At 51.7% G+C, this 26,221-nt stretch overlaps 4 protein-coding genes across 5 annotated transcripts; 3 read left to right on the top strand and 1 right to left on the bottom strand.

Moving 5' to 3' along the window:
- The first annotated feature begins 2,683 nt into the window (after window positions 1-2,683).
- On the top strand, window positions 2,684-3,876 carry LOC100906565 (uncharacterized). Its single transcript, XM_003746426.2, has 4 exons — window positions 2,684-2,789; window positions 2,905-2,998; window positions 3,111-3,161; window positions 3,254-3,876. Exons 1-4 carry the CDS (start codon window positions 2,767-2,769, stop codon window positions 3,749-3,751), a joined length of 666 nt encoding a protein of 221 aa, XP_003746474.1. The 5' UTR covers window positions 2,684-2,766; the 3' UTR covers window positions 3,752-3,876.
- A 3,189-nt stretch (window positions 3,877-7,065) lies between these two features.
- LOC100899895 (lipopolysaccharide-induced tumor necrosis factor-alpha factor homolog) lies at window positions 7,066-9,016 on the top strand. 2 transcript variants are annotated; one of them, XR_001951216.1, is made up of 3 exons: window positions 7,066-7,198; window positions 8,504-8,642; window positions 8,739-8,920. XR_001951216.1 is itself a non-coding variant. In XM_003746380.2 (3 exons), exons 1-3 carry the CDS (start codon window positions 7,379-7,381, stop codon window positions 8,888-8,890), a joined length of 300 nt encoding a protein of 99 aa, XP_003746428.1. In that variant the 5' UTR covers window positions 7,338-7,378; the 3' UTR covers window positions 8,891-9,016. The 2 variants fall into 2 exon arrangements, 1 of the variants encoding a protein (XP_003746428.1); XM_003746380.2 differs by lacking the exon at window positions 7,066-7,198 and adding an exon at window positions 7,338-7,387 and having other exon boundaries at window positions 8,739-9,016.
- A 1,337-nt stretch (window positions 9,017-10,353) lies between these two features.
- LOC108864630 (basic salivary proline-rich protein 1-like) lies at window positions 10,354-10,995 on the top strand. The gene has a single exon (XM_018640673.1). It carries the CDS (start codon window positions 10,354-10,356, stop codon window positions 10,993-10,995), a length of 642 nt encoding a protein of 213 aa, XP_018496189.1.
- A 1,032-nt stretch (window positions 10,996-12,027) lies between these two features.
- Window positions 12,028-12,504, bottom strand: LOC108864629 (proline-rich proteoglycan 2-like). The gene has a single exon (XM_018640672.1). The coding sequence runs from the start codon at window positions 12,502-12,504 to the stop codon at window positions 12,028-12,030; it is 477 nt and encodes a 158-aa protein (XP_018496188.1).
- Window positions 12,505-26,221: the final 13,717 nt, after the last annotated feature.

Here is a 26,221-nt window from a genome sequence, read left to right as displayed (position 1 = left end):
CGTTTGGATCGGATTGCTATCCTCTCCGCCTTTATTTGTAGAAGTAATATCATGGTCATGAGGATTTGGTGTTGGGGAAGTCGGCACCTCGGAAAGTGGTTCCAGGTAAAAAAGGCTTTTCCGTCCCAAAAGGACATTTTAGACAGTAATGCCTACCTTCTAAGTTCTAAGCAATGCTCATCTACTCAGTCAACAGCATACCGTGGCAGTGTCGACGGGTACACTAATTGTAAACCATGCCGGAAAGGAAAATCGCCCGCCGAGACCGTTCAGAGAAGACCTCTAGCAAAGCTTTTTCGCGCGGTTTGCTCCGCGATATGACAACCGAGGCAACGTTCCTCTCGGAAGACAAGATTGATTCGAATCCAATATTCCTATTTTGCCGCTTTCGACCGTTTGAATATTCCATTCAAACAGCGACGGAGTGATTCCTATAACGGAGTTTTCGAAAGCACCCACGGAGCGACGAAGATCGAAGAAGGTTTTGCGGCCACTGAAATGAGCGATATCGATAGGTTCAGAGAGAAGAGTGAGTTGCTAATCGAGCTCGTGGAGTACGGTCTCAGAACCTGGTGCGAGACCTTTGTTCTCGTCTGCCACAATTATGATAAAGGCCGTGAAAACAAGTGGTTGACCGGGCAGCAAGTTCGGTGCACATATATTCGGAACTTTCTCGACGAAGAAACGCGACCGACCTTTTGGTCGTGATGACCCGAGGCTCCGTCTTAGTTAGTGGATTTGACCATCGCGACCCAGCTGGAGCTTTCCGACTTCAAAGAAACAATCATGCTGAACGTTCCATTTAGCGCAGCAGCTCCTGTGAGCCCCGCGTGCATTCAAAATCAGTCCTGACGTCACCTTCCCGTACGAGATGAATATGGAGAGTTTACGTTGGTCATCACAATTGAGAAGGTGCATCACGGGCTGGTGTGGGAGCGATAGGGGGGAAGCGTATCCCCGCTCCTCACTCAGCGTCGTAGCTGCAGACCATCGCGCAAACGATTCACTGTGGGCCTGCTCTCGGATATGCCCCCTATTTTTTTTATACCGATTTCGAGCCCTGCGTCGACGGATCGCTCGCCTCGGGGATTTTTGATCTCCAGATCGAGGCCCTGTCCGGCTTTTGTATGTGGAGGACGCTGAGGTTGCTTCGCATGGTTTCGATTAGCATCCCTTCGCATAGGTCATCGAACTGGATGCCGAGCGACGCATCAGGCAACGAATCGTTGGGGCGAGCGAGAGACCTACACAGTTGCTCTTGACCATCCACTTAAACAGTTGTAAGCGTTGTTGGCCGGAGAGCACCGTCGCATGACATCATCATTCCTCATACAGCTGTACGAGTCTCAACGGCAACCTCGACGACCGCTTCTGTTACACTAGTTTGTCGTCAAAAGCGATGAAGAAGAGAGAAAAACACGGAAACGCGTGAGAATGGGGAAAGAAGGCTGCCTGCGGGTGACGGAGGAGACGTCGACCGCTTTTCGGGCCATTACCCAAACGAAACCAAAAAAAGGCTCTCAGCTTAAGATAGCCATTTTGCAAATGCTGGGAATTCTATTTCAAGTGATCTAGCGACGATGCCGTCAAAGGCGCCACCGGTGATCGCTATGATGTCATAGTTTGCAAATGACGATATTCCGCGTGCTATTCCCTCTGCTTGCGAAATCTAGAATCATTCTTCTGTCTGGGTGATATATCTACCGAGAGCTCGTGAACGAGGATCCAGGCCTCGAAGATCGAGGCTGTCGGGAAATAGGACGTCGGGTCGCGACCGCGGTTTTCAAATGGATCTTGGCAGACTCGTTGTTTCACATTTATACTCGTGGATGACATGAACTCGACGATCGGTTCAACCAGCGGTTACGAATCGCTCGTCTGCACGATTGCTCAAAATTTCGAAACCTTCGGCCCGATTGAATCCACGACCATCGAGGGCCCGACGCTCATGGGGAGCCTGCTTCCACCGAAGATCGCGCTAGCTGACTGGAGCGCGCCGTTTTTGTCATGTAAAGATTGGACATTCTCCGAGCGCCGCCGGTCGATAGAGTTGCACGGGAAGCGTTCGGATTTGCAAAAATATAGTTTTTTAATTCACTGGATTGATCGGGCGGCATCCTGAATTTCTTTCTAAGATTCATCCTTTCGTAAACATATTCGTTTATCCCCTCATTTGCTCGAATTCACCGAGATGTATGAAAGGGCGATCTGCGAGCAGTCTCGTTCCTCTGTCAGATTTCTCGACAGCTTCGCTACCCCGCTTTCTCATCATACAATCAATTCCTGGGAAGACCGATCAGTTTCGTTGATTTCGCTCAGCAAAGAAGATAACAGGCGTCAGGTCTCGAACGGGATGATCAAAGCGAGAGGAATTTTCTTGCTGCGACAGTGGGCTCGGGATGATGGAGCGCTTATCGGGGAAAGTCTGAGCTCGGGCGAGATAGATTCTGTTCCCCGAGGTTCCTCCGCCACCTTGACGTCGACGACCGCGGGTCGAGATTCGAGGCGGATCCCATCATGGGTATCCAGACTCCCGGACCCCACTGAGAATCCGTTTTCGACAATGCGATCCCGCCAGTGGGAACTCCCTTCATCTCGGGTTCCTCTCCCATACGATGCACACGTGGACATACCAACTCCGTGCGTCGACGTGACTCTTCATCAGTCGGTTTGAAGCAAAACAAAAACATTTCACTCTTAGCGGGTTTTTCGGAGCCCTACCAACCTCTGGATCTTTATTCGCCTATCCCAATCACCCGTTATACGATGGCGAAATCATGCAAACCGAGGTTCGTATGGTATGCTCTCAGGATTATTCTCAAATGAAACTTTGAAATCTCAGTCATCGGAATTGAATCCGAGGTCATGATCCAGAAGATATACCATTGGAGGTTTCTCCGGCAGGAAAGTACTGGGCTCCTCAAAGAGAGGGCGGAAAGCTAATGGGAACACGAGAAAGTTTACCACCCGATGGTTCGTGTCACCGATCATCCCAAAGGTATGCAGGAGTGCCTCGTGATCGTCACGAGCTTCCGGTGAGAAGCTTCTAGTGTGCAGAAATTCCGCGCATTTCAAAGGTTCATGTCCATAAATTATCTGTTCTGCGACAGACGCTGAAACTCAATTTCGTACCGCGAGGGTCAACGCCGGAGATTCCTTTGGTGGGTTCTTTGCGGGGAGACAGACGATACTATATATGATACCGCTTCGAGTCAATCAGTGTCCGATTCTAAGGGAATCTTCATACCTTTAGTCGAATGCCGACTCCGATTGGCAAACTGGACTGGATCAGATCACGCCGGATTCGCCTCCAATCCTGGAGATTCAAGGAGCGTTAGACCCAGCTGAGGTCTTCACGCCTCTATCTTCGCTCGAGAGAGGGAAAGTCCAGAGGAGGAACCTCTTCAAATGGAAGAGCTGGAATGACCTCTCCGTCCTACCGGACTCGGTTTTCGTCAACTCTGAGACTCCCCTCGAACCTCGGCAACTCCCCATGGAATCAGGGATATCCCCAATGGACATTTCGATGCTCGAGTCCAATGATACGATCTTTGAGGAGGAGCTCTCCGATGGACGACCAGAGGATTTCGATCGCCTGCGGGTAAAACGAATCATATTCGACGTGATCGAAGAATCTTTCTCGACGCCCCATTCAGACAAATGTATAGTTGTTCCTGCTCCGGGTGCCTCCAGTTCTGAAGCTGTGGCTATTCGGGAGTACTTTGTGCCGGAAACTCCTCAGAATCAGTGAAGAAATATCACCAGACTGCCGCTGCGCTCGCCATCATGGCAATGTATGAGCTCGCGAAACGTGCCGAGAGTTTTTATGGAATGTACTAAAGTAAAATCACCCTAATTTTACCATGCATGGTCGTGAGTGTTTTGCTCATTATCGAGGAGCGCAGCGATTCCCCGACCGACGATTGTTTCCGTCGGGCAGGAGATTGTATTAATTCGCCGAGGATCCAAACTGTCTTCGTCGACATCTTTCTCCTCGTTAGCCTCTCGTCGCCTTGTCCGGCTCTATCTGAATTCATCTCGCCCATTTGGTCCTGGATCGAGGCATTGATTGAACGCAAAAAAAATATCAGAACGAGTACGCGAAGTCTCCATTGTTCGGGAGGATTGTCTTCGATATTGAGAAAATAGTAGTCGGAGGCGATATTAAGATGTAGAGGGTCGTGATAGACGATGTAATAATTCGACCAAGGATCTAGTCGAGACAAATCATAAAGAAATTTTACGGAGGAACTCGCGTTTTCTTTACCCCAACAGGCTGAGGGGCAAGGGTTGAGTACTGCTCATCGAAGAACAGAGCTGATGTTCGCGAAACGGGAGACTCCAGAATCATCCGTGAAGCACATGGAAACCTGATCAGATGAGGGATTTTTGTTTTGATGTCCGCAGGGGGAGTTTCCTCTGAATAAGGAGCCCGATGGCAACCAGAGGTCCCCTATAGACCTAACTTCCCATGACCAGTTCAATCGAGTCCTCCTTACTGAGAATTTTTCTTCGGGCTGTCAAATCAGAATTCTCGAATCTTTGAATCGAGAAGGTCGGGATGGACTGTTGCCCATGCCTATATGTGATCGATAAAGCGAGTCAAGTGCGATCAGATCGACGATTCTCATGTTCCCGAGGCACCGATACTGTCACAGGATCCAGTCGCTCGGTAGAGATCCAATGGATGGATCTCATAATCCCCTCATTCAGTTTATACCTAAGTCTGAAAAGCTTAGCTCTTGGGTTGTTATTCCGGCGCCGGAGGGCGTTCCAGGATTGTGGCGCCATGGACATCATCTTGGGTCTATGAGTCATGAAAATTCCTGACGTCAAATCGATTTGTCGTCTGCGCGATCTCTCACACACAAGGATCAATATTTACTTAGCGATTAGAATTCATCGTGGATGAGAGCTCGTTCATCGTTCCGCCTGACGGGAAGCGACACACCTTGTTCGAGCCGCCGCGGATGCTCCGAGAAGACGGTCCAATTCCTCTAGCCCAGTCTTTCTCCGATGCCGAGTCTAAATCGAGTGGGGCCAGGGTCCCCACGGTGAGGCGCGGGGAATTCTCGCCCGGACGATACCCTCCGCGAGCTGGGGCATGGAAGAACATCGCGAAGGGGCACGGCAAAAAACCTTCTGAATCGATAGGATACTGTTCGGATGGAACGCGAGAGCCGTATGGGCCAGGGAGATGACCAGGCGAGCTATTCCCAAGGAATTGGTTGCCTCCCGGATTTAAAGCCAAGAGCTTCATCCAGCTTGGAATCGGCCTTCGAATGGGAGAACTTGATCTCGGAGGCGCGATTCTGCTCAATGATCGCCCCGCCAACGATCTCAATGATCTCAGGGCGCAGCGTGCTGAGACAATTTCATAATTGAGACGGTACTATCACACTACAACTGGAAGAGGCATGATCTCACTCCACCCATTCGTAGAGGATGAGTCAGGGCAGCCGAGGCACTCGCACCGAATTCCGTCTGCTCTTTCAAATGATAGTAGAGCCATGTCCTTCAATATTATCTCACGGGAGCTCGAAACACCAAGGAAGGATTAAGCTCACTAAGAGTCTCATCAGAGTAATGCTCCGCAGTCTTATCGCTCTTTCAGCATTCGTTTGTCATCACGGCCGAAAATATTCGGGGGCCGCTAAGTGATTCTGTGTTGGGCTGAGGCGCTCCAGCGATGAACGGATTTTTAGCAGAATCATTCAGCCAGCTGTCTTTCACTGGGCTTCCATCTCTCTTTAACATTATCTTTCGCGTTCAAGGAAATCTTAGGGCGTGAAAAGTTTTCTTTCAACCTCGCCTAGATGATAGAGTCGGAAGAGCAGAAGATCGAGCGCCTCTCGCAGAAATGGAGCGATCTACTCCATTTCCGGTCGTTAGTGAAGCGCGGTGCTGCACAGAATCGCTCAACTTCTTCGATGTTATGTTCCCGCTTTCGAGAGAACAGACCGGATAATTACACGCGTTGGAGCTCTGTTGTGAATTCAAATTCAGTCAGGACGAAGAATTCTCTCCACAGGTACGCGGAGAGACAGTCAATCGAACACCATGTGATCTCTCGCATCGATTTTTTTTCGACAGGAAAATAATGGAAGATAGCGGCCGGAAGCCGGGCGGATCAGGGTCTCGAAGTTATTCACTGATTGAAATGGATAGAACGCTCAAAATCATACCCCTGGGACGGTACAGAGAGTTTTCCGAAAGTGCTCCGACCTCGAGAAGGGAGCGAGCGAGAGGACCGGGGAACCCGGATAATCCGGACTGAATTATTCGCTCTTATTCATTGATCACCATGGCTTTGTTTGTTAGTTTGAACTCGGTCACTTGACAGGTCCCTCCCGTATCCGACTCCGGACAACGCGCGACATTGGCAAAGTTGTCGTCAGCGTTCGCCGAGCGATCACAAGGCTGACAAGCGTGAAATGTTTGTCTGTCTACAGAGGGAAACAGGCACGCGCCTTCGACCGAGAATAGTCATATCGAACGCACTTCCGAAAGGACTATGCATTCGCACCAGAAATTCCACGCGTCGTTCATCATCCCCGATATCGGGCACTCATGTTTTCGGATTACTCCGCCTCACAGGAGCGAATATATATATCTTTTTTTCATTCCGGGGTGAGGGATGATATCGTGGACACCAGAATCGGATGAGAGAACTTCCTTGGTGGATGCCACGGCACACTGAGACAGGTAATTTTTCGCTCATTCCAGGATCGATAGGGACGACCCACGTGTCATGTCGACGGTGTGAGCGATCAACATCGACGGCCCTGTGCTATCGAAGAGAGAATTCAGAAGGTCAAGATCGCGGTACGAGCCCGCGCGCGGCATTCGTACGGAGAAAGATCGACTCCGCTTCGTAAACGAAAGCTTAGTCAGTCTGGGATTTCCTAGGATAGGAAGGCACACTCGATCGAGCCCGGACGACATAACGCCAGTTCACGCATAGCGCAGACTGGCGATTGGCTCCAGCATCACTGTGATGACCGCTGCCGACGCGACGGTGGCGGCGTTCACGGCCGCAGCGGCAGTCGCACCGAGTTCCGTGACGGCATTATAGCCGAGAGTGCAGCCGCTTTTGTGTACGACTATCACGCTCGTCTCCGCACTAGCTACAAGCAAGTCTGTTCTACACCAGCTCGATCGGTCGATATCGTGTCTCGAGACGCAGAATACTCGACAGGTAAGTTTGCTGAGGGCGGGTTCCGAGCTTTCATGGTAGGCCTCCCCAAGAAACTGTGTTGGACTCGAAAGACGGTCTTACTGGCGTATGTCGCTCCAATCCGCGGGAGAAAGAAACTAAGGCGTGCAGAGCCACTCCTCGCTGACAAGTGTTTCGACTGTCAAGTGCGAATCAGGAAGGATGGAAGTCGTAAGTCAGCTAGGACTGCTCAGTGCCAGATTTCCGCGGTTTTTGATATTCTCCTGGAGCTGCCGTCATATATTGGCTGGAGACCGTTTCCGATGCCGAAATTTCGTCGATCTGTCTCTTTCATCGAAGAGTTAGAATACATCCCCCTCTCAAATATTACATACGAATTCTCTAGCCCTGAGGCTTTTGCGCATGCCATCGAACGACCGCGAAGAAGGTCCGTCTAGGAAGGATGCACTTTCCCCCGAGCAGATTGAAGAGATTATCTCATCAGGGTGATCGGTGTCTCTGAGATTTTCGGCAAATTCAATTCTCCGCCAAGAACATCAAATCCTTGAAAGCCCCAGGGGAGTCCAGGACTGCGTGCATTCCGAGATCTTCGAGGTTGTCTTCCTCCAGCCTCTCCGAATCCGTGTCTGAGAAGAAAAAGAATGGAACGCGCAGATTCTTCGAAAGAATAGCGCACTCATGTGCTCAAATCAGCGAAACTTTGTGGCCTCCGCCCGGCAAGCGATACTTGTGCCACGAGCAGAGCGCCATCCGTCTCACGAGCCCGGAGCGGCCGTGAGTTCGTCGACTTCCTTCCGGATTCCCCACGTTTCTCTGAAATTATCGGTGATAGCGATCGGAGAACGATTTCTAGTCGCTCAGAACAGTTTCCTCTGCTACTCAGTGAGGAGGTTCTCTCGTTCGCTCTGAGTTTTTCCCGAGCGAACGTATTGCCTTCACTGAATCCTTACCATCAGGAGCAGTTGTCAGTCACAGTACCCGGAACTGAAGCAAGTTGACCGACGGCGAGAATGTTCTCAACACGCCCGTGACTCATCGAATTTCTCTGACCTGAGCGGAAATGGCAAGAGGAGTCTGATCATGAGTGGGCATCGTGAACGAGCCAATGCATTAAGGCAATGTATGCGACGGGTTAATTTTTCGATTCCTCTGTTCTCACGGGGCCCATGCACGGGCGTACGCGGGGGAGGGGAGGGGCGAGCTGAGGGGTCTATAGCTACCTCCCGCATGCGGAGGCCTGATCTAGCCCTTCTCCCGAAGAAGAATTCTCGCGATCAACATCTTCATCGGTGTGTGCCGTGCATATACCCTTGCCCCTTTTTTCAGGAGGCCTCCAAAGCAGCCATGAGTTACACTCCTGTGAACCAACAGCCCCTTGCAAGCCCACCACTTGGCGATAGATCGGTTCGCATGGGTTGCCCGTACTGCGGCAAGCTGGTTGTCTCTCAGACAACCTACCAAAGAGGTGAGCCCTGGCACCTTCATTAAGGAAATTCTGAAAGGAAACCTGCCTACCGGACTCAGACGACGAAATCAATACGTTCTATCTTCTTTGATGCAGGAATGCTCACTTACGTCGCCTCATTGGTCGTCGGTTCACTCGGAGGCTCGTTATGCTGTCTCTGCTTGATTCCGTGCTGCAGTGATGACTTCAAGGACGTAGAGCATCGTTGTCCCGCATGTGACGGCTACTTCGGAACATTCAAACGCTGAGGAGTACAGTTTGCAAGGAGGCGACTAACTCAGAATCTCAGAAACCACGCGTGAAACCAGTTTCCGAGTGATTTAATGAGAGGGTAATGGATGAATAAATCCCCCACCACGTCGTTCTCATGTTATCACACAGTTATCGTATTCAACCACTATCGACCCGTCAGACAATACTCGGGAGGGTTCCCGGCGTTTTCACATCCGCAAAAAAATGAGCTGGCATGCCCAACGCGCCAATGACCAGAATCAGATGCCCGTTCCACGTCATTCTATTCTGTGGAGCTCTTCGGTGGGATGTCTCGCAAGAAAACAGTCGAAGAAGCCAGAGCTTCCTCAAAGTGTTTGAGTGGGGATTTACCGATCTCAGTGCCGGCGAAGGTCTTCTGTAACGCTGCTGCCCCCGGATGATTCCGAGCCTCGTCTTCTTCGAGCAATGGGAAACCATCGAATCCTAGGTGGTGACCGCTTCCCCGAGGATCCAGCTCAACATCAGGATGTTCCTGCTATCCACTGATGCCGAGGCGCTGCCGGAACCAATCTTCCGCCGCAGAGACGTCCCATGAATCACGAGAAAAAATTACATAGAAAAAATCGATGGAATGACGATTGATCGCCATTTCATTGTGGCGAGCATTGTTCGTCCTCGTGGCGATAATCTGTGGAGAGAGGTCAAAGCCGACAGTGATGGTGCGAGCGGGGACAGGAACGGAAGACGAGACTCATTGCAATTTTCTTATCGATATTCACACCGCGCAATATCTATCGAGGACATTCCTATTCCGCTAGAGCAAGCGTGTGGGGAGACGAATTCCTCAGAAGAGGTTCAACGTCAACAGAAAACGGTAGCGATCAGCAGCGAGTCTGGCTCTTATTGGAATTCCAGGAACCGACGCGTCGCGTCACTTGAGCGTGAATGGGGGCCACGGTATGTCCTGAACTGAGACTCCCGACTCCATGTCGTGGAGAGGAAGGGAGTTCAGCCCGCACGCTGGAAGTATCCTCCCACCATGAAGGAGTTCTTTGAGCTCTCTCCAATGCCCCGTCGAAAACGTCACTCTCCGAATCTCTCGATGATCTTGGAGATCCCTTATATTTTCATATCATTGCCCACGATCAGATTCAGGGGCTATCGCCTCTCGGCTCGCGGCCATCGGGTTGCCGGAGTAATCGGCGAGTCTTCGTTGTTTTCCATGGTAGCGCGTGACCGCGGTTCGGGATCAATTTCGAGATCAGGATACTCCGATCCGTCTTGTCCTGAATCCCAGATTTCATTTCTTCGTCTAAGGTTCTATTCTGAAGGAGGGTAATCGAGCCGAGGAAACCGAGAGCTCCATCTCCCGTGAGAAAATCTTGCGCATTGTTTGAGGAATGCGCGTGGATATATTCTTGAGTTTCGGGAATCTTGTCAGTGATAATCGAAAACTTGAAAACAACAAAACCCCTAACAGCACAATTCGCAGTGAAGGATGGCGCCGCCACCGATGATTATTTCCATGATGGGCCAGCGGGCTGGTGGTGCCGCAGCCCAAGCCATGCGACCGATGATACTTTCCATCATGGGGCCTAGACAGCCTCCGCCGCCCCCACCACAACAGCCATTGATAATCTCAATGATGGGACCGAGGCAGGCCCCGCCGCCCCCACCCCGACCCTTGATCATTTCAATGATGGGACCGAGGCAACCGCCACCACCTCCGCCGCGACCCCTGATCATCTCCATGATGGGTCCAAGACAGCCCCCACCACCCGCGCCACGACCCCTCATCATCTCCATGATGGGTCCGAGGCAGCCTCCGCCGCCGCCTCAACAACCGCTCATCATCTCCATGATGGGACCTAGGCAACCTCCGCCCGAACCTCAACAACCGATGATAATCTCTATGATGGGCGGCTATGGGGGGTACGGGGGATACGGAGGATACGGAGGAAACGAAGGTTTCGGAGGCTTTGGAGGGTTTGACCCATACGGACAAGAGCAACAACAGCAACAACAGCAACAGCCAATGAGCCTCTCGAACCTAGGCGTTGGCGGACTTTCGCAAAGGATGCGCGCACCTATGAGACCTCCCGCACCCCGTCCGAGAGGTCCTCCCGCGAGTGGTCAATGATTCGCCTTTTGTGGCGACCAATAAAGCCTTACGGTGGCGAGCTGACTTCGATCGATTCACCAGGGACCATTAGTCGGAGTATATGTCGGTATGTTAGACTATAGGGAATATTAGCGCCTTTCCGTGCGAGCCTCCACCGGCTTTCCGTAGGGAACGGCATATCCTGGACGTCTTTTGTCATTGGAATTATCAGGTTCCGTGCTCAACGCCAATCCGTCCTGGAACAAGTAGTGCTGTGTAGATACGGCCTTCGGAAGTCTGTTCGATCAGGATTCTATAAGCATGTTGATGATCCATTCGAGGGATGCGCCGTTGTTTACAAGGAAGTTCCGGAACAACGAAAAATAGTTTCTCCGCCTCGATTCCCGCATGGAAACGCGAATAGGGCTCCAACCATGATGAAGATTGACACTATGATCTATGATTGAGCTAAAGGGGCCGAACAATCATCCACGTTCTTTCCGCTGCGAGCGCAGAGCCGAACTGCCAAATCGCAGTCCCAGCCGAGGGCGTGCAGCGCTTCGGGTCCGTGGCAGACTCATCAGGGACTCACCGAACGCGAGTGGAATCCTGAAAGTGTCTAGCTACGAATTGAATACCTCCGACGACAGCCGGCGAAGAATCAAGTAGCCTCCCTGAGACTTCGCCACGCAGTTCCAAGGAATAAAGCGCATTCGCACGAAGACGTGGGCGCGCTGTCGACTAAGTTGATTCTGCCAGTCGGAGAGAACCTGCGGTGGGGTTTCCCCCCGAAGAACTCCGCGGAGACGGAAATACATATTCGTTTCTCTTAAAGGAACTCTGCGGTCGAACCGCGAAGCACACTTTTCGAATGTTGTCAGAACGCTTCCTTGGCGAAACTGGAAGGAATACCCCGCTTGTTTTGATGGAAGTTCCGTCACGGGGCTCGCTTCAGACTTTCACGGTATAGGGTCTTGGGTGGAAACTTGACAAGAACTCGAGGTGTTCGATTTCAGAATCATTTATTCAATTTTCATTGACTTATTCGTGGCTGGGTCACGGTGTTTCGACTCAGCGTCGAGGGGGCGGACCTCGCTGCGGTGCCGCAGATCTCTGGCCCTGAGGCTGGCCCGGGGCTCGCTGGGGTTGCATCGGAGATTGAGGCTTCGGAGCTTGTTTCGGAACTCCACAGATTTGGGGCCTACCCATACTCGAGAGGCTCTGGGCCGAGGCTTGCGGTGCTCCTGGTTTGCGGAGAGCGGAGAGGCCGCCCGCCTGCTGGCCTCCCAGATACGAGATCTGCGGCGCAGCTCCTCCATAGCCTCCCATCATCGATATGATCATCGGCAGCTGCTGTGATTGTTGCTGTTGTCCGTAGCCTCCCATCATGGAAATGATCATAGGTTGCTGTGGCGGGGGTGCGGGTTGACGTTGACCCATCATCGAGATGATGAGTGGTACCTGCGGCTGGGGTGGGGGTTGACGCTGGCCCATCATCGAGATGAGGAGGGGTCCTTGCTGTTGGACTGGAGCTTGACGCTGGCCCATCATGGAAATGATTCATTGGTCCTTGCTGTGGTGGGGGATCTTCACGCTGGCCCATCATGGAAATGACGAGCGGCCCCTGTTGCTGTTGGGGTGGTTCCTGGCTAGACATCATCGACAGAATCAGCGGCTGACCCATGCCTGCCATGTTGCTGATTGTTGTTTTCAGCTGAAAACTTCGTTTTAAGCTACGAATAGCTTTTGAAGCAATCCTTCCGGTGTTACGAGTTTCAATATCGATGCTCATCGACCCGAAGAATGAAGGAGCTATTCGCAGATATTTTCTATCCGCTTTATCCGAGCATCAGCGCTTCAAGATGGGAACTCCCCTCATGGAATACTCGCGCGACTCGGTGGAAGTTTCCGCATCTCAAGTTCAACTTCGTGGCATTCTCTATTCAATTCATCCTGTTGGGGAGGAAACCTGAGGAAGGGAATCGTGCCTATTAGTACAACATTCATTCCTTTCTGCCGGTCGTTCCTGCGCTGGACTCTAATGCGAGGAGATCATCCATGAAGATAGAACCGAGGTCTATACTTCCGTACTATACGAAGTCTGAAATCGAGGCTCATTCGCGTCCGCTCAAGATGCCTTCCTGCTCTGCTCACATCTTAAGAAAAGCGACTGATATCAGACTGCTGCTAAACAGGGCACCCACAGCATCTAGCTGCCGCCTCAGACGCATCTATCCCCGGTTTGCATCTCATTTCGGATTCTCATTCATTCTTAGGAGGAACTCCCAGATTTGAGTCGAACGCTATCCTTAAATGACTCCCGCAGCCCCCTGAGAATAGAGAGTCCGGCGACGGGCAAGGCTTCGGGCCTCATCATCAGAGATGGTTTGTATGCCCAGATGACTTGGATCACTCTCGATGTCGAGACGAATCAATCATCTGCCCAATGAACGCTCCTTCGCGGAAAACTCCGGGGACTCCGACAGCTGAAGACTGAGGGGAAACGAAAAATCGACTTTGAGGCGCTTTATTGATGCCGGGTCAGATCTTACATCAATGGCTCCAGAAATAAAACATCAGTGCTTCTCAATATCACGAATTTTATCGACAGTCACGTCTGATATCGACCCGTTTGACTCAGTTCCCCTGTCATAGTTTCAGTAGGGGTAAGCCGGAGCTCCGTAGGCTTGTCCTCCGTAAAAGTTGTATCTGCCAGTTAGGTAACCTGCTGCACCTGCTCCGTATGGAGCGGCACTCCCAGCGTACGGTATCGGCACTGCGGAGGCAATCATGCTCGGGTTAATCATCGTCCTCGGTGGGACTGGTGCGCGATTTATGGGTACATATATTATGCGATCCGAGAAGACTTCCCCAATTTTCTCGAAAGCTCTCGTCAGAAATTATTACTCGGATTGGGGGAATTGCATGCACTCCGCACTCACTTGGCATGAAATAAGAATAAAACTTCGGGTTTGGATCCTCGGCGTATTCACTCAGATCTATTTCGTCTTCGTAGTCGTCGACCGGTTTTGTGTGCGCCTCGACTCCGAATACCAGCACTGCCAGCATCAAGGAAACACCGACGGCCAGGGTCTTCATTTCGAATACCGGGCAATCCCTCCCGAGACTCTATTTAAATGGAGAATCGCAGTGCCCAGAAATAAACAGATGACGCTTCACAAAGTCAACCTAAGATTTCCTCATAGCGCTCACGATGGTTATTCAAGATTGGAGCCGCTAGTGTTCCCGAGTCTTTCAAACTCCGCGATACTTGCACCTGTGTTTGACAGATAGTTGACGTGTTGACTTTTCGAAGAATAGGAAAATTCGCAAGCTATTTATCCAACGGAGTCTTTGCAGCCCCCTCTCGTAATGATTGCAGTGAATTGTTAGAACAACAAATTGGGGTTCCCGATGTGCTCTAGGATTGCATGTTACCGTGGAAGTATCGACAGATCCCGATGTGCCATGCATTGACTCGGATGAAACTCGGTACGATTCCAATAAGTTCCTGCCTTCATATACGCCTGTTCCCGATGCCTGCTTTCCGCGCCTCAAAGTCTCCTTGACCGTAGCATGGGAGGTTAGGCCGCAGGGAGGCATATCATGATTCAACCGTCATACTTTCTCCGGCTGCAACTCGCCGTCCATCCGTGCGGAGATCTCAGCCCCCTCCCCCGAGCGAGTATGGCAAGATCTGCATGGAGCTATCTTTTCGAGGGGGGAGATCAATATCAGTGTAGTAGCAGTCTTTCTATAGTGCCCGCGTAGCCCTAATTGATTAATTTAACCGTCGTAATTCTGGCTTTCTTGGCGAGCTCCCGCAGAGATCTCCTCGGCCCCTTCTCCAAGTCGGGGAGCGGATTCTCGGACGATTCTCGGAGTCCGATTATATGTTCTTCATGAAGAGGAGATCTTCGTGGCGAGCCCTAGGATACCATCACCTGATCCTCAACGGATCGGGGTTTCGAGAATATGACTTGCTCTGCGGCTCCGGATGGAACAGCTATATGATACTCGTTGCGATTTCTGCGCAGTTTCTTCGTTCTCTACGGCAATACTTCTATACGCATTCACTATCAGCGCATCCACATTCATTGAGAAGGGGCAGGGGGCTCCACGAGTCGAGAAATTCGTCTGGAACGTCGCTCTCTTCCATATATTCTCAGAGTCTCGCGGAAAGGCGCTGGCTGAGTAGCCCATGGAGCACCAAAGAAAAGCTTCATCTTGGATCTGAGTGGGCTAAAGGCCACGAATTCTCGCTCGCCTGTGCGCGACGCCCGGTCGACTTTTTGTTGAAAAAATATGAGGATTCTGTACCTCACCGCATGTCAGCGAGGGCTCCGGGTCTGTGCCAAGCCATGTGAGTCGAAAATCTGGAGCCTTCTGTCTAACCTTCCGGAAGCAATCCATGCGCAGAAGACTGAGGCTGCAGGGAAGTGGTTCCGGGGCATTGGGGCAAATTAAATCTGCCGGAGGGTGCATGATGCCTCGCAAACCATGTTCCCTGATTCGATACTCCCTACCCCACTGTCCACCCTTCTTCTGCAGAACGCGGCGATGGATACATGCATATTACCTCTAGCATTCCGATTCGAACTCCTCAACCTCCGAAGGAGTCGCGAACATGTCTCGACAGGGGAATCTCACTTGTTGCAGCTAACGAGAAACGGCTGACATCATTACGCTTGTCGAGCAAGCGGGATGCGACTGGAAGCACGTCTTCGGGGCAGGACTCCCTCAGTCTCATTCGGATCTGAGCTCTGAAATCTGAGTTGGGGTCCCTCCTCAATTTGCGCAGTGGTTGAGCGCATGGCCTGCTCGCAGTCCTCCAAGCAGCGGCTCCTTCGCGGGCGGCATTGCCATACTGCACGGGAGTTCTCGAGCATACCTGCCAATTGAAAGACTATGAGCCCGGCGATCATTCCTTCAGATTCGAAGCTGCCAGATCCTTTGACAGCCTTGTCAACTCGGTCCGTTGAAGAATAGTCTTCCGTGTTCATATATGCCCCCTCCTGTGCCAAAGAAGATTCCGGATATCCGGAAGATGTCCTCCTGTTCCTTATGACACGTGGACTCCTGGGAGGCAACTTACGATACGGAGCAACCCATTTGTCCAACTTTCCGATTAGCGGACAAGGCTACTGCTCGCCATAAGCGAATGCTTTCGAAACTCACGGATCCCCTCCCTGACGAAGAAGAATCGCAGCCCTCGCGATCGACGCCGCTAAGCTCGAGGTCAAGCGATCTCTCACCTCAGACCGGCGACCGAGACTCGGGAAATGACAGATCTGTAGCTAGTAAATGACGCAACCATATATTCGTTCAAGCAGTCGAAAATGATGGTTCTTTCTCCGGGTCAGCGACGAGTCGGAGGACTAATCTTCATTCCGGACCAATACGGAGACTGGGCCCGTTGCACGATTCCGCGGAGACGAGGAATTGCAGAATGAGTTCAGTTATTGTTCGAGGGAGGTCTCGATCAGCGAATGTTCAGACATCATGTCGTTCAAGGTAGGTTCGCTCAAACTGTGATCCCACCGTTCCCCGTGGGCGGCCCGCGACCCGCTCGCCGAGCTTCTCGGACATGGTTTGCGAATGGTCCTCTCATTGGAATTCTTCGAATCAGAATTACTCTACGGAAGCAAACGGGAGACAGCCTGGGATTCGCTTCCAGGTATCAGAGGATGGTGAACGAGGTCTGGATTAGTCTAGCGAAGGCGCGGAAAGTACTCAGCATGCCTTTTTCTTCCAAACAATCGACGGCCACGAAAGATCTGATCGGCTGACCGGGCTCTTGCCTTCCACCCGGAATCGCGCATCCGGTGGGATCGTGGAAAAACTTCGGAGTATGTATCCGATACAGGGCTCCAGAAGTCTCGATTGATCACGGTCGCTTCGTTCGACGAATTCTCCTTTGTAGGTATGCTCCGAGTTTACGAAGCTCGCCAGATGCTTTGACGCTGAGCCCTACATGTGTGAAAAGGTCAAATCTGATCCAAGGAGAGGATGGTCTGCGTGGTATTGCAGCGGGCGAACGCTGGGATAAAGGAAAACAAAGTACTCTCTCAGGAGCTGGGACCTATTATTCGTCGTGGTTTTTCCTCCGAGCCTTAATCTCGCTCAGCTGCTAATGAATCGCTCGTCTGCGAGACGTAACGCTGCCTAGTTCTTCGTTCTCATGCATCCCGTCTCCATGTAGCGTGAAGACAGACTCGAGCTCTGGCGAATCGAGAGACGGCTCGCCGACGGTAGGGAGAACTCTCAAGGCTGAGAACTGCCAAGAAACCATTTCGAAGCACAAGTCGCGATATGGGGACACTGCCTCTGTGTTGCCTCGACCATCCGAGCATCGGTAAGCTGATTAATGGTTCAGAAGATATCGGTATAATGGACATTCGCGCTTGATGGAATACTTGCGATGTCCGCAGATATTTTAGAACGACGAACGTGTTATCGCGCTTTGCGACTCTTGTGTAAAAGTGCAATTCACTTCTAAGCTCCTCTCCCTGAACTCGCTAAGTGACTTCACTGCGCGAGAGGCCGCTTTCATTCCGTGGAATCAGCTTCGTTGCTTCAAGGCATGAGGAGATGCAGCGCAAGCACGGAGTTGTCAGTACGTGTCTTGCAGTTCGCTGATAATTTCTTGCATTAGAAATCGGGATCGATGAGCCCTAGTGAATAGTGTCTTCATACGAGGTCTACGGCGACGGGCTGAATCTTCACAGTCTGCGGAATCAATTGTGGCAAGAAGTTTACGGGACAGTACTATCGCGCCGAGGATTTTCGTAGGTGCTGGAACATGATCATTATCCCTGTGCGCATAACCTTTCGTGGACGGCGGATCACCAGGGAATTAGATCCACATGACTGCAGCTTACTGCAGTCGTGTGGATAGAAGACACAGTTTTCTTCCCGATTCGAGGGACGGAACGATGATTCGGCCTGTGGGATATATTTTTTTCCCGGAGCCGAAACTCGGGACTGGGAATTCGTCCCCGACTTCCAATCATTCGAATATGTCCGGAGTCCTTGAGGACGAATCTGGATGAGCTGCAATAATGTTCGTCACCGGAATATTTGTCTTGTTCATACAGACGCATGAGTTCTTTCATCTCGTCCTTTTTCTTTGCGGCTCCTCGGAATATACTCATCCCGAATCCCGACGAGCGTGCAGGGATCCGCGAGGTTGACTAGTCTGGTTGACAGAGCATTCATTTCGTTAGGGCCCTAGGCTATTGCACTCCGGCGAACAGAGCGTACTATGTCTGGGGGAGGTTCAAAAAGCAAAGCACATGTCTTCATCTCGGGCACAATACACCGCTGTTGAAAGTGCTCCTCAGCGAAATTCTCGAACTAGCTGCGAGTCGAGAGCTTCGTCGAGAGAAGGAGGAGCTGGAGCTTCGCCCGGGAAGTCTGACAACATCTAATTTAGAAGTAGCCAACTTCTGGCCAATGGCTCGTCAGACCGAACTTCTCCATTCCGAGCCAACGAGAAATCTCATTCCCAATGTGCTCCAGAGCAGCTGTCATCGTCGCGGGACGTTGGAGAGCTTACGTTGAGAACTGTTCTCGTTCGATTGCACGCACATTCTTCGTCCAAACCGATATTCCATCAGACCTGCTGTTGTGATGAATGTTGCCACGGATGGCCAATATAGCCCTGTAATGACGATAATCAGTAACTTTCGCTGTGTCGTCGACCTCATCGTCGATCGCCGCCTCAGCAAGTAGTTGGCATACGTTGCCGAGCTGGATATCCAAGCATCTTCTAGGACGGGACAGACCTCTGTGGAATCCTCGAGTGATTCTCGCTATCAGTCGAGGCGGAGATGCCGTCGAGATGTGGAAACGATTTTTCTTTGAGCAGGGAGAGTTTCCTCACTCGTATTTTTTCTCTCGCGATATCTCGAACGCGAGCCAACGTGACGTGGCAATATTTGCCGCTCGGTCGGTACGTGGACTGTTTCTCGGCTTAATGTCACGGCCAACCAGGGAGCCGTAAATACCCAAGTTGCCAATCTCTCGCTGTTCCTACTTCTACTGTGTCACTTTTCTACTCTTCTCTATCTCCGTACATCCCTACGGTGGGTTACTCTCGTTGCGTCGGATACTACATAGGCTGGTCGCTTGCAGATCTACAAGACTTCTCTTACGAACGAAAAAGGAGTGAGTTTACGGTTGCGAGGAGAAGTCGCGGCATATTTATGACCCATGTTTCGCATTTATTACGTGTTCTTCCCTGTATTCCCGACTTTATCATTGCCACTGTCTCCGAGAGCAGAGCAAGCGCGGCAGATATCTCCAACACACAAAAAAAAAAAGAAATTCTCCGTGGAGCATCCAGACGCACATTCCATGCTTCTGGTCCGAAAATTTTCCATTCCAATGTCTCAGTCTTCCCGCCAGATCCTGTTTCCTAGGGACCCGCAGTGCGATCCGCCGCCGCGCAGGTGTTGTGTCAATGCGTTGCCGGACATGGCACTTTCCCTTGGAAGGCATCCGCGTCGGGAGCATCCGTGACCGTGGATTCAGGCGAGGGACCTGAATTTACGAAGAATTCCTCCGTATGTTTTTGGGCCCGTCGACTAGATTTATTGCAAGGAACTGTGGCACAGAGGGTCGGCTCGGCGGGCAGCGCGCTGGCGTTCATTCCGACATTCTTCGCGAGACAGCGACGGGTCGTTCACAAACACCATGTTGATTTGTCTTTGACCAACCGAGGAGGCAACGCCGAAATGGATGCTGGGCAGATAAGCGCTTGGAATTCTCCTCCATTTAGACCATCCTGGCTATCATCTCCTCGGAGAAGTTCAAAACCACGGTCACGGGGTAACGACGTCCGTCTCGGCTTTTCTCCGAGTCCCAGACTTTGAGTCAGAGAACTCTCGACAGAAGGGGCTGGGCCCTCCCCGAGCGGAAACAAGCAGGAAAGCTTCGATTCGTCTCGAGAGCGCAGAGGAGGAGTTCCTCATGAAGATCGAGCTATCAGGGAAAGGCTTTGTGTGCGAAATATTCGGAAAGGGAGCATTGCAGCCCCCCATTGGAGAAACTTCGGGTGTCGGTGAGTCCGAATGCTTCACCTGACTGAGTGACTCGGTCGCAAAGCTCTCAAGCGATCTCGTATCAGGATGCTGGTTGTTACAAACTTTGCGACACTCCTTCTTGTACCCGCTGGCGTTTTCTTCCCGCCACAGCGTCGACGGCCGAGGCGAAGGGAGCAGCTTCCACCCCTACCTCCCTCCCGTACGGCGGCGCAACGGAGCAATGTTTGGAATTCGTGCACTGGACTTCGGGAATGCGGTGGCAAGAAAAGCGGAACAAATCACAGCCATACCAAAAAAAATACTCTGTCTTTTGGTCCCGCCAAAACTTCCGACATAAAAAACATGAACAGGAGGGAAGCAGAGCGGGGAAAGATATCCAATCAAAGTCCGTCTACGCACTGGTGACCGCTCAGGACTTGGTATGTTCCGTTGCTGGAACATCGAGCAGGCCGCTAGCATAGAGCTTTCGGGAACGCCAACGGTCGAACGATGAGTTTTGGAGTTCCGAGTTTGCGTGGAAGCTCCAATCTTAGAGTCACGACAGAACCGCAACGTGTGACGTATCTGCTCCATTGCTCCTGGAAGTGGACCTGCATCCGTTGGATATTGGATAGGGGACTCCCTGGCTGGTAGCATGGAGCTGGGAGGGACCCGCTTCGATAATAGAGGCTCTGTTTCCAGGGAGTTTAAATGAGGAATAGAGGAGTTTCTCAGGGTGATCGTCAAGACCAGATGGGTATTTCAAGGCTCAAGTCGAAAGCCGGACATTGCACGGAACTGTGTCCGTGACCAGTGCTTCCATATTTCTTCCCCGCGGCCGGAAATATCCCCCTCGCATACCCCTCGCGGAATTTATCCGACTTGAGTTCCGGCCTAATTCAATCACTCGCGACAGGGACCTGACGGAGATCATGCAGGGGATCAGTCATTTGAGAGTGGTCGGCCAAGGTCTCGGAAACCTTCATCGGCCCTCGCCCGGAGAAAGTGGGGGCACGACGGGGTCCGCAGAGGAGTTCCAGTCTTTGACTGCCGAGAGAGGTTGCCGGACATGGGGAAGCGATTTTCATTCGATACAGGGTCAGCTTGCTGGATGGTAAATGAAGTACGATATTCGGTGACATCCGGCTATCCCTCGGCGAAATCGGTTCGCATTTAGAAGCAGGATATTGAGCCCCGATAATATTTTTGCACGAGAAAGTAATTGCGGCTCGGAAGATCGTCAATAGACGATCCCCTATCTTCCCAGTTGGACGAAACTAGCGTCCAAACGGAACGCGAGCTTCCACGGAGTTGTGGCCGGATGAGAACTGGGCACCTGATGGAGGATGGATGGACGAGCCGACTCGGAACTTACAATTCGAGCCACCGACCAATACTCTCGCTTACGCCATTGGAGGCCTCTCCCATTTCCGTCCGATTCGATTGCGTCCTCGTGCTCTCCTCACCTTCCTTCATCCATCATGCTGGTGCTCCTGCGGATGAGAAATTTTCCAGGACGAGCTCCGAATCTCTTAGGATGAATTCCATTACAGCTTCATCAGCCAAGGCCTACTGTCGGGAGTCTTTTAAATGTCGTGCGCGAGCCTCATGCTCGCAAGCAACAAATCAATCGATTACCGCGGCACAATCATCTCGTGTGCCGATTCCGACGAATCACAGAACAAAATGTAATAAAGATAGAATGTAGCGATCGAGTCACGGGAGAGTGTGCGATCAATTAATGGTCACTTTGCTGTCGTGCCGGTCGACTGCGGAGTAAAGCTCGAGCTCCGACATCAATATAGCTTCTTCGAACTCGTGAATACGACGCGATGGATATAGGATGCCTAGGTTCATTCGAGTTGAGCTTGGCCCGCTACCTCCAGCGTCGGATGGCCGACACCGACGGAGACCTAGCCCGATCCGGCGTATGCGGCAGCGGCGGCTGTATTTTTTCTGCATTTCATTAGGGATAGACAGACTGCGATCAATTAACGGTCCGATTCGGGATCTATTCTCAGAATTCAGACAAGAGCTTCTCTCTAGATCTGTGTGATCGCTTCGATCTAGAAATTATGATCTGGAGCCGTAAAGGCTACTCCGATCTGTGTACCCGGTACCTCGTTGTCGTTCGGGAACCTGGATGCGCTCCGGCTAAAATTAATCGTCCGACTCGACGATTAATGACGTCCCGAGGTCGGGCAAAACATTCCGTCATGCCTTCGTACCTCGAGGCGCCGAATCCTATGATCTTCTCGGGGCCGAGCTGCACAGCGTGTACTGGGACTTCGGGTGACGGATTAGAGGGTATCCCTGACAGTCGTATTCTGCTTCCTATGGGAATCGCCTGTCTCCGCTCGTGGAGGGTTTCGCTCGTCCGGATGATTCCGCCTATCCGGTATCTTCACTCAACTTTTCATAAACCTCAGTTCCTTGAACTTCGTTCTTTCGTCATTCAGTATTCTGAAATGATCGGGGCCTGCTGAAGTGTCGGGGAGCTCGTCGAAGTGGGGGCGTAGGAGTGGGGGCTCGACCATCTGGGTGGTCTCGATGAGTCCTCGCATCTGATACCGGAAATAGTAGCCGATCCTGTCGTTTCGCGTGAGTCATCGCCAGCTGTCATGGGGTGGAAAAACTTCTTGAGCTCGTCCCCTTCGCCACGAAGTCGTCCTTAACGGGCCCAGAGCTGTTACTTCAGCTCACATCACCGGTTTAGCTTTCAAGTTTCCGTGAAGTCCGGAGACGTTCGGAAGCCCCGAACATCCACGGAAGGAATCGCTCTCATCTTCGGAAAGGCCCTGAGACAGGCTTGACATCACGAGTATAATATTCCTCGATTATTGAACGAGCCCGGACGAATGCTACACGGGGCACTCGACACGAGCATTGGATCCAGGCGAGGGAACTTGGAGTTCACTCTCAATCAGAGCCGCGGCCTCGAAGAGTGAGAATCCGTCACTCTGGTCAGCCCCCCCTGTCTCGCTGGCTTCACGAATCTCGCTTGCTTGGCGGAGAGCAACGACGTGTCCCTACGTCGAGCTCCGAAAGGCCGCTCGCTTCGCTATCACTCACAGATCCATCAAGCATCAAGAGATCCTTCGACAGAAGGATGGCCCCACGAGCGTGCAGTCAAGAAGCTCTATAGGAGGAGCAGCAGCGACGAACGGTTCTCTTGAAAGCACTCCGTCGGAGTCACACAGATGAACCGGCGTACCAAGCAAGAACCAAGCTATAATTACGGAACTCCACCGCTGAAGGAGACTCTTCGACTTTCCAAGGCGAGTTCGCGAATCGTCGACGTTGACCTGATCGTATTCTGCCTTCGACGACGAAAAATATATCATTGAGAATCAAAGACGACGACGATATGTTCATTCAGAGACCCCGAGACTAATCATCATCGAACGCTGGCTTCGTGTAGGCCCAGTCCTAGTCCAAACCACTCTCAGAACCGTAGATTTTCCCGTGCTCGAGGACTCATTTTTCTATTCCGTGGAATCTCCGCTATCAGTTCAGGGAACTCCGAGCGTCCCGCATCTTCCCCTCAAAGACCGAAGTCAAGGTGAATCTACTGACAAGTGGGCGGAGAACAACACGCCGTGGATTTCCCCTCCGCTGCATCGTGAAGGATTTCTATGTAGATCATGTTTATTCGCCGAACTCCTGGAATCCTCCCAGGAGATCGTTTGTTTGCGCGTCTCGAACCAGGATGAAAGAACTCGAGACTCTACAGTTTGAGGCACTCGTGGGCGGATATTTGTCTCGGGGAGATGAATTTTCGGTTTGGTTTACTTAGGAGTTAAGGGTGATGAAAAAGGCATGGATTCTTCACCAGCTTCTCGGCTTACTGTATTCTTGCCTGAATGGGACACCCATATTCCGCCTCGCAGATCCACCTGCTCTGTTTCGCTTGCCCGACCGGGACACGTCGATAGAGCGTTTCCTCTGATGTGCATCCCCGATCGGGAGGCATCGAAGGCAATCAATATTTTTCTTCCATCATATGGTGTATTTAGTCCTCAGGGTAACGTGTCTCGCGACGACTGCCCGTCAGTTACGCTGTGGCCACCCAGCTTGGAGGAGGTATCCACCAGTCATAAGCGGCAGAAATGCATAAGTCCATTCAGACCTGTCCGAAACGTATGCGCATACTTGCAAGGGTAGCATCAACGACCTGAGCGGCGAAGGAAAAATCCACAGTCATAGATACAAAAATGACGCTTTTAGTGTCGGACTGTCCGACACTAAGACTCTGTATGACGCAGATGCTCCGGCGTGGGTCTCGCGAGGATGAAGTTTCAAATGAATCGGACTGACATTCTTCCAGTGGAGCCTCTCTGTCACAAGGAATCAAAGTCAAAGGCAAATAGCTCTGACAGAGATCGTCTCTGTTGGAGATGTCAGCTCAGCAGTATGCCGTAGAGATTCCGAATCGAATCCATTGCTCGAACGATGTGTCCAGGCGTCCAGGCTAATATCCGGTAATTTTTCGAGACTTAAAATCGCCCCCTCCCTTCCTGGATCCATAGAGAATGCCTAATTTCATCCACTATCAAGGAACCAACCTCGCAATTCATCGGCATTGGTTCCCTCGACTTCGACAGTGAGCGCGAGCGGCTGGCTGCGGCGCGGAGAGCTGAAATCGGGAGCTCGGGACTTAGAGATCGCATCATCGTACGGTGTCGCAGAGGTCACCTTCCATCGGAACTTGAGACCTGCAGGATTTTCGGGTAATGATCTCTATAGCATTCCAGTGGGTAATGCCGTGAAGACAGGTGTCGATTCCGAATTCCGTTGGTCCTCCTCACCGAGCAGGGAAGTCTCGGAATCTCCGCTGTATTATGCTGCTCTCGTTGCCCCCCATCCTTTTCCCTCGAATGCGACGCAGGGAGCTCACGCTAACAAGGACACTCGAGCCGAGATTATTCAAAAACTCCATCACCCTCCACGAACGGAGCTCTAGAATTCCCGATACATAGCGGAAGGAATGCGTCGATGGATGCGTTAGCGGGAGTGGGAATATACCTGGGGATCCACACACCCCTAAAAAGAAGAAGCACACACTCAGCCCATGATGTGCCTCCGGAAGGAATAAGGGACCTTCTCCTTCAATCACAGCGCCCGTCATCCGTATTGGACTCGATGTGCCGCAACCCTGATGGTTTCCCGGACTCGCCGGGTAATTAACTATCTACGATACTTAACTTAACGATACGTTAAGATAGGACGTGGGACGTGAACGGATACATTTTTCTGTTAAATCACGGACACTCGGGTCACGGTGCTGCACCAATGAGAACTCGCCATGGCCCTCGGGACACGATGATTAGCTCACATAACATCGCACTGCAGTTACACGTTACCTCGAGTTTCCTTGAGGAGCTTTCCACGAGAGCCCAACTCGAGCTCGACGAGAATCTTAGCAGCGCGGCGATACGCAGGAGTGGTTTCGGCTCATCGGGGACCCCGCCTGGTTCCAGACTGAACGAGACAAATCTCCCCTTTGGGGTGTTCCGTCTTACAACTGGAAAAAGAATGACAGGCTCGACTGGCTCTGGTGAACCACTTTCTACCGATGTTTCGCGACCTGAATGCGCACAAGAAGACAACAGACAGGCTCTAAGGGAACGAGTCTTGATGTCTTCGGAGGCGAAAAGGTGTCTGAGCCGTGAACTCGGGCGAAGCGAGAAGTAACAAAATGCGAAACAGAACTCTCCCGGTATGTCAACTCGAACGCGATCGAGAGAGACATTTGTTTCAACTCCTCGCCCCGTCTCAGGCTGTTCATTATTTCGGTTGTCGTGAATTGGTGAGAACGACCGACTTCCTCAGACCCGGTCGAGAGGGAGCACAAACCGCATATTCTTCGAGTCATATTCGACGGATTCCAGGTCCTGCTGATCTGAATGCTCTTCAAATGGAGACCAAGAGAGGGAACAGGCCAAGAACTTACAGTGCGACGAGCTCCCATCAGAGCGTCGAGGATCGAACGAATCGAAATATCCTAATCTGATCCAGGAACAATATTGTTTCGCAAGGAAGCTATATTCTCCGGCGGGACATATCAGGCGTATTCGTGAAAAAAACGGTCCATTAGCTCAATCCATACGGACTCAGTGACGAAGAACTTACGTTACTTCAATCCCTAGAGGGAAGTCAAACCAGATCAATATCTTGGCGTTCGATCATTATTGATCGCTGGTCGCGGCTTTCCTCTGCTCAGTATCCGTCCGCGAATC

This window comes from Galendromus occidentalis, unplaced genomic scaffold (genome assembly GCF_000255335.2).
Source record: "Galendromus occidentalis unplaced genomic scaffold, Mocc_1.1 scf7180000077496, whole genome shotgun sequence".
Lineage (NCBI taxonomy): Eukaryota > Metazoa > Arthropoda > Arachnida > Mesostigmata > Phytoseiidae > Galendromus > Galendromus occidentalis.
This window is presented reverse-complemented; position numbering and strand designations above follow the sequence as displayed.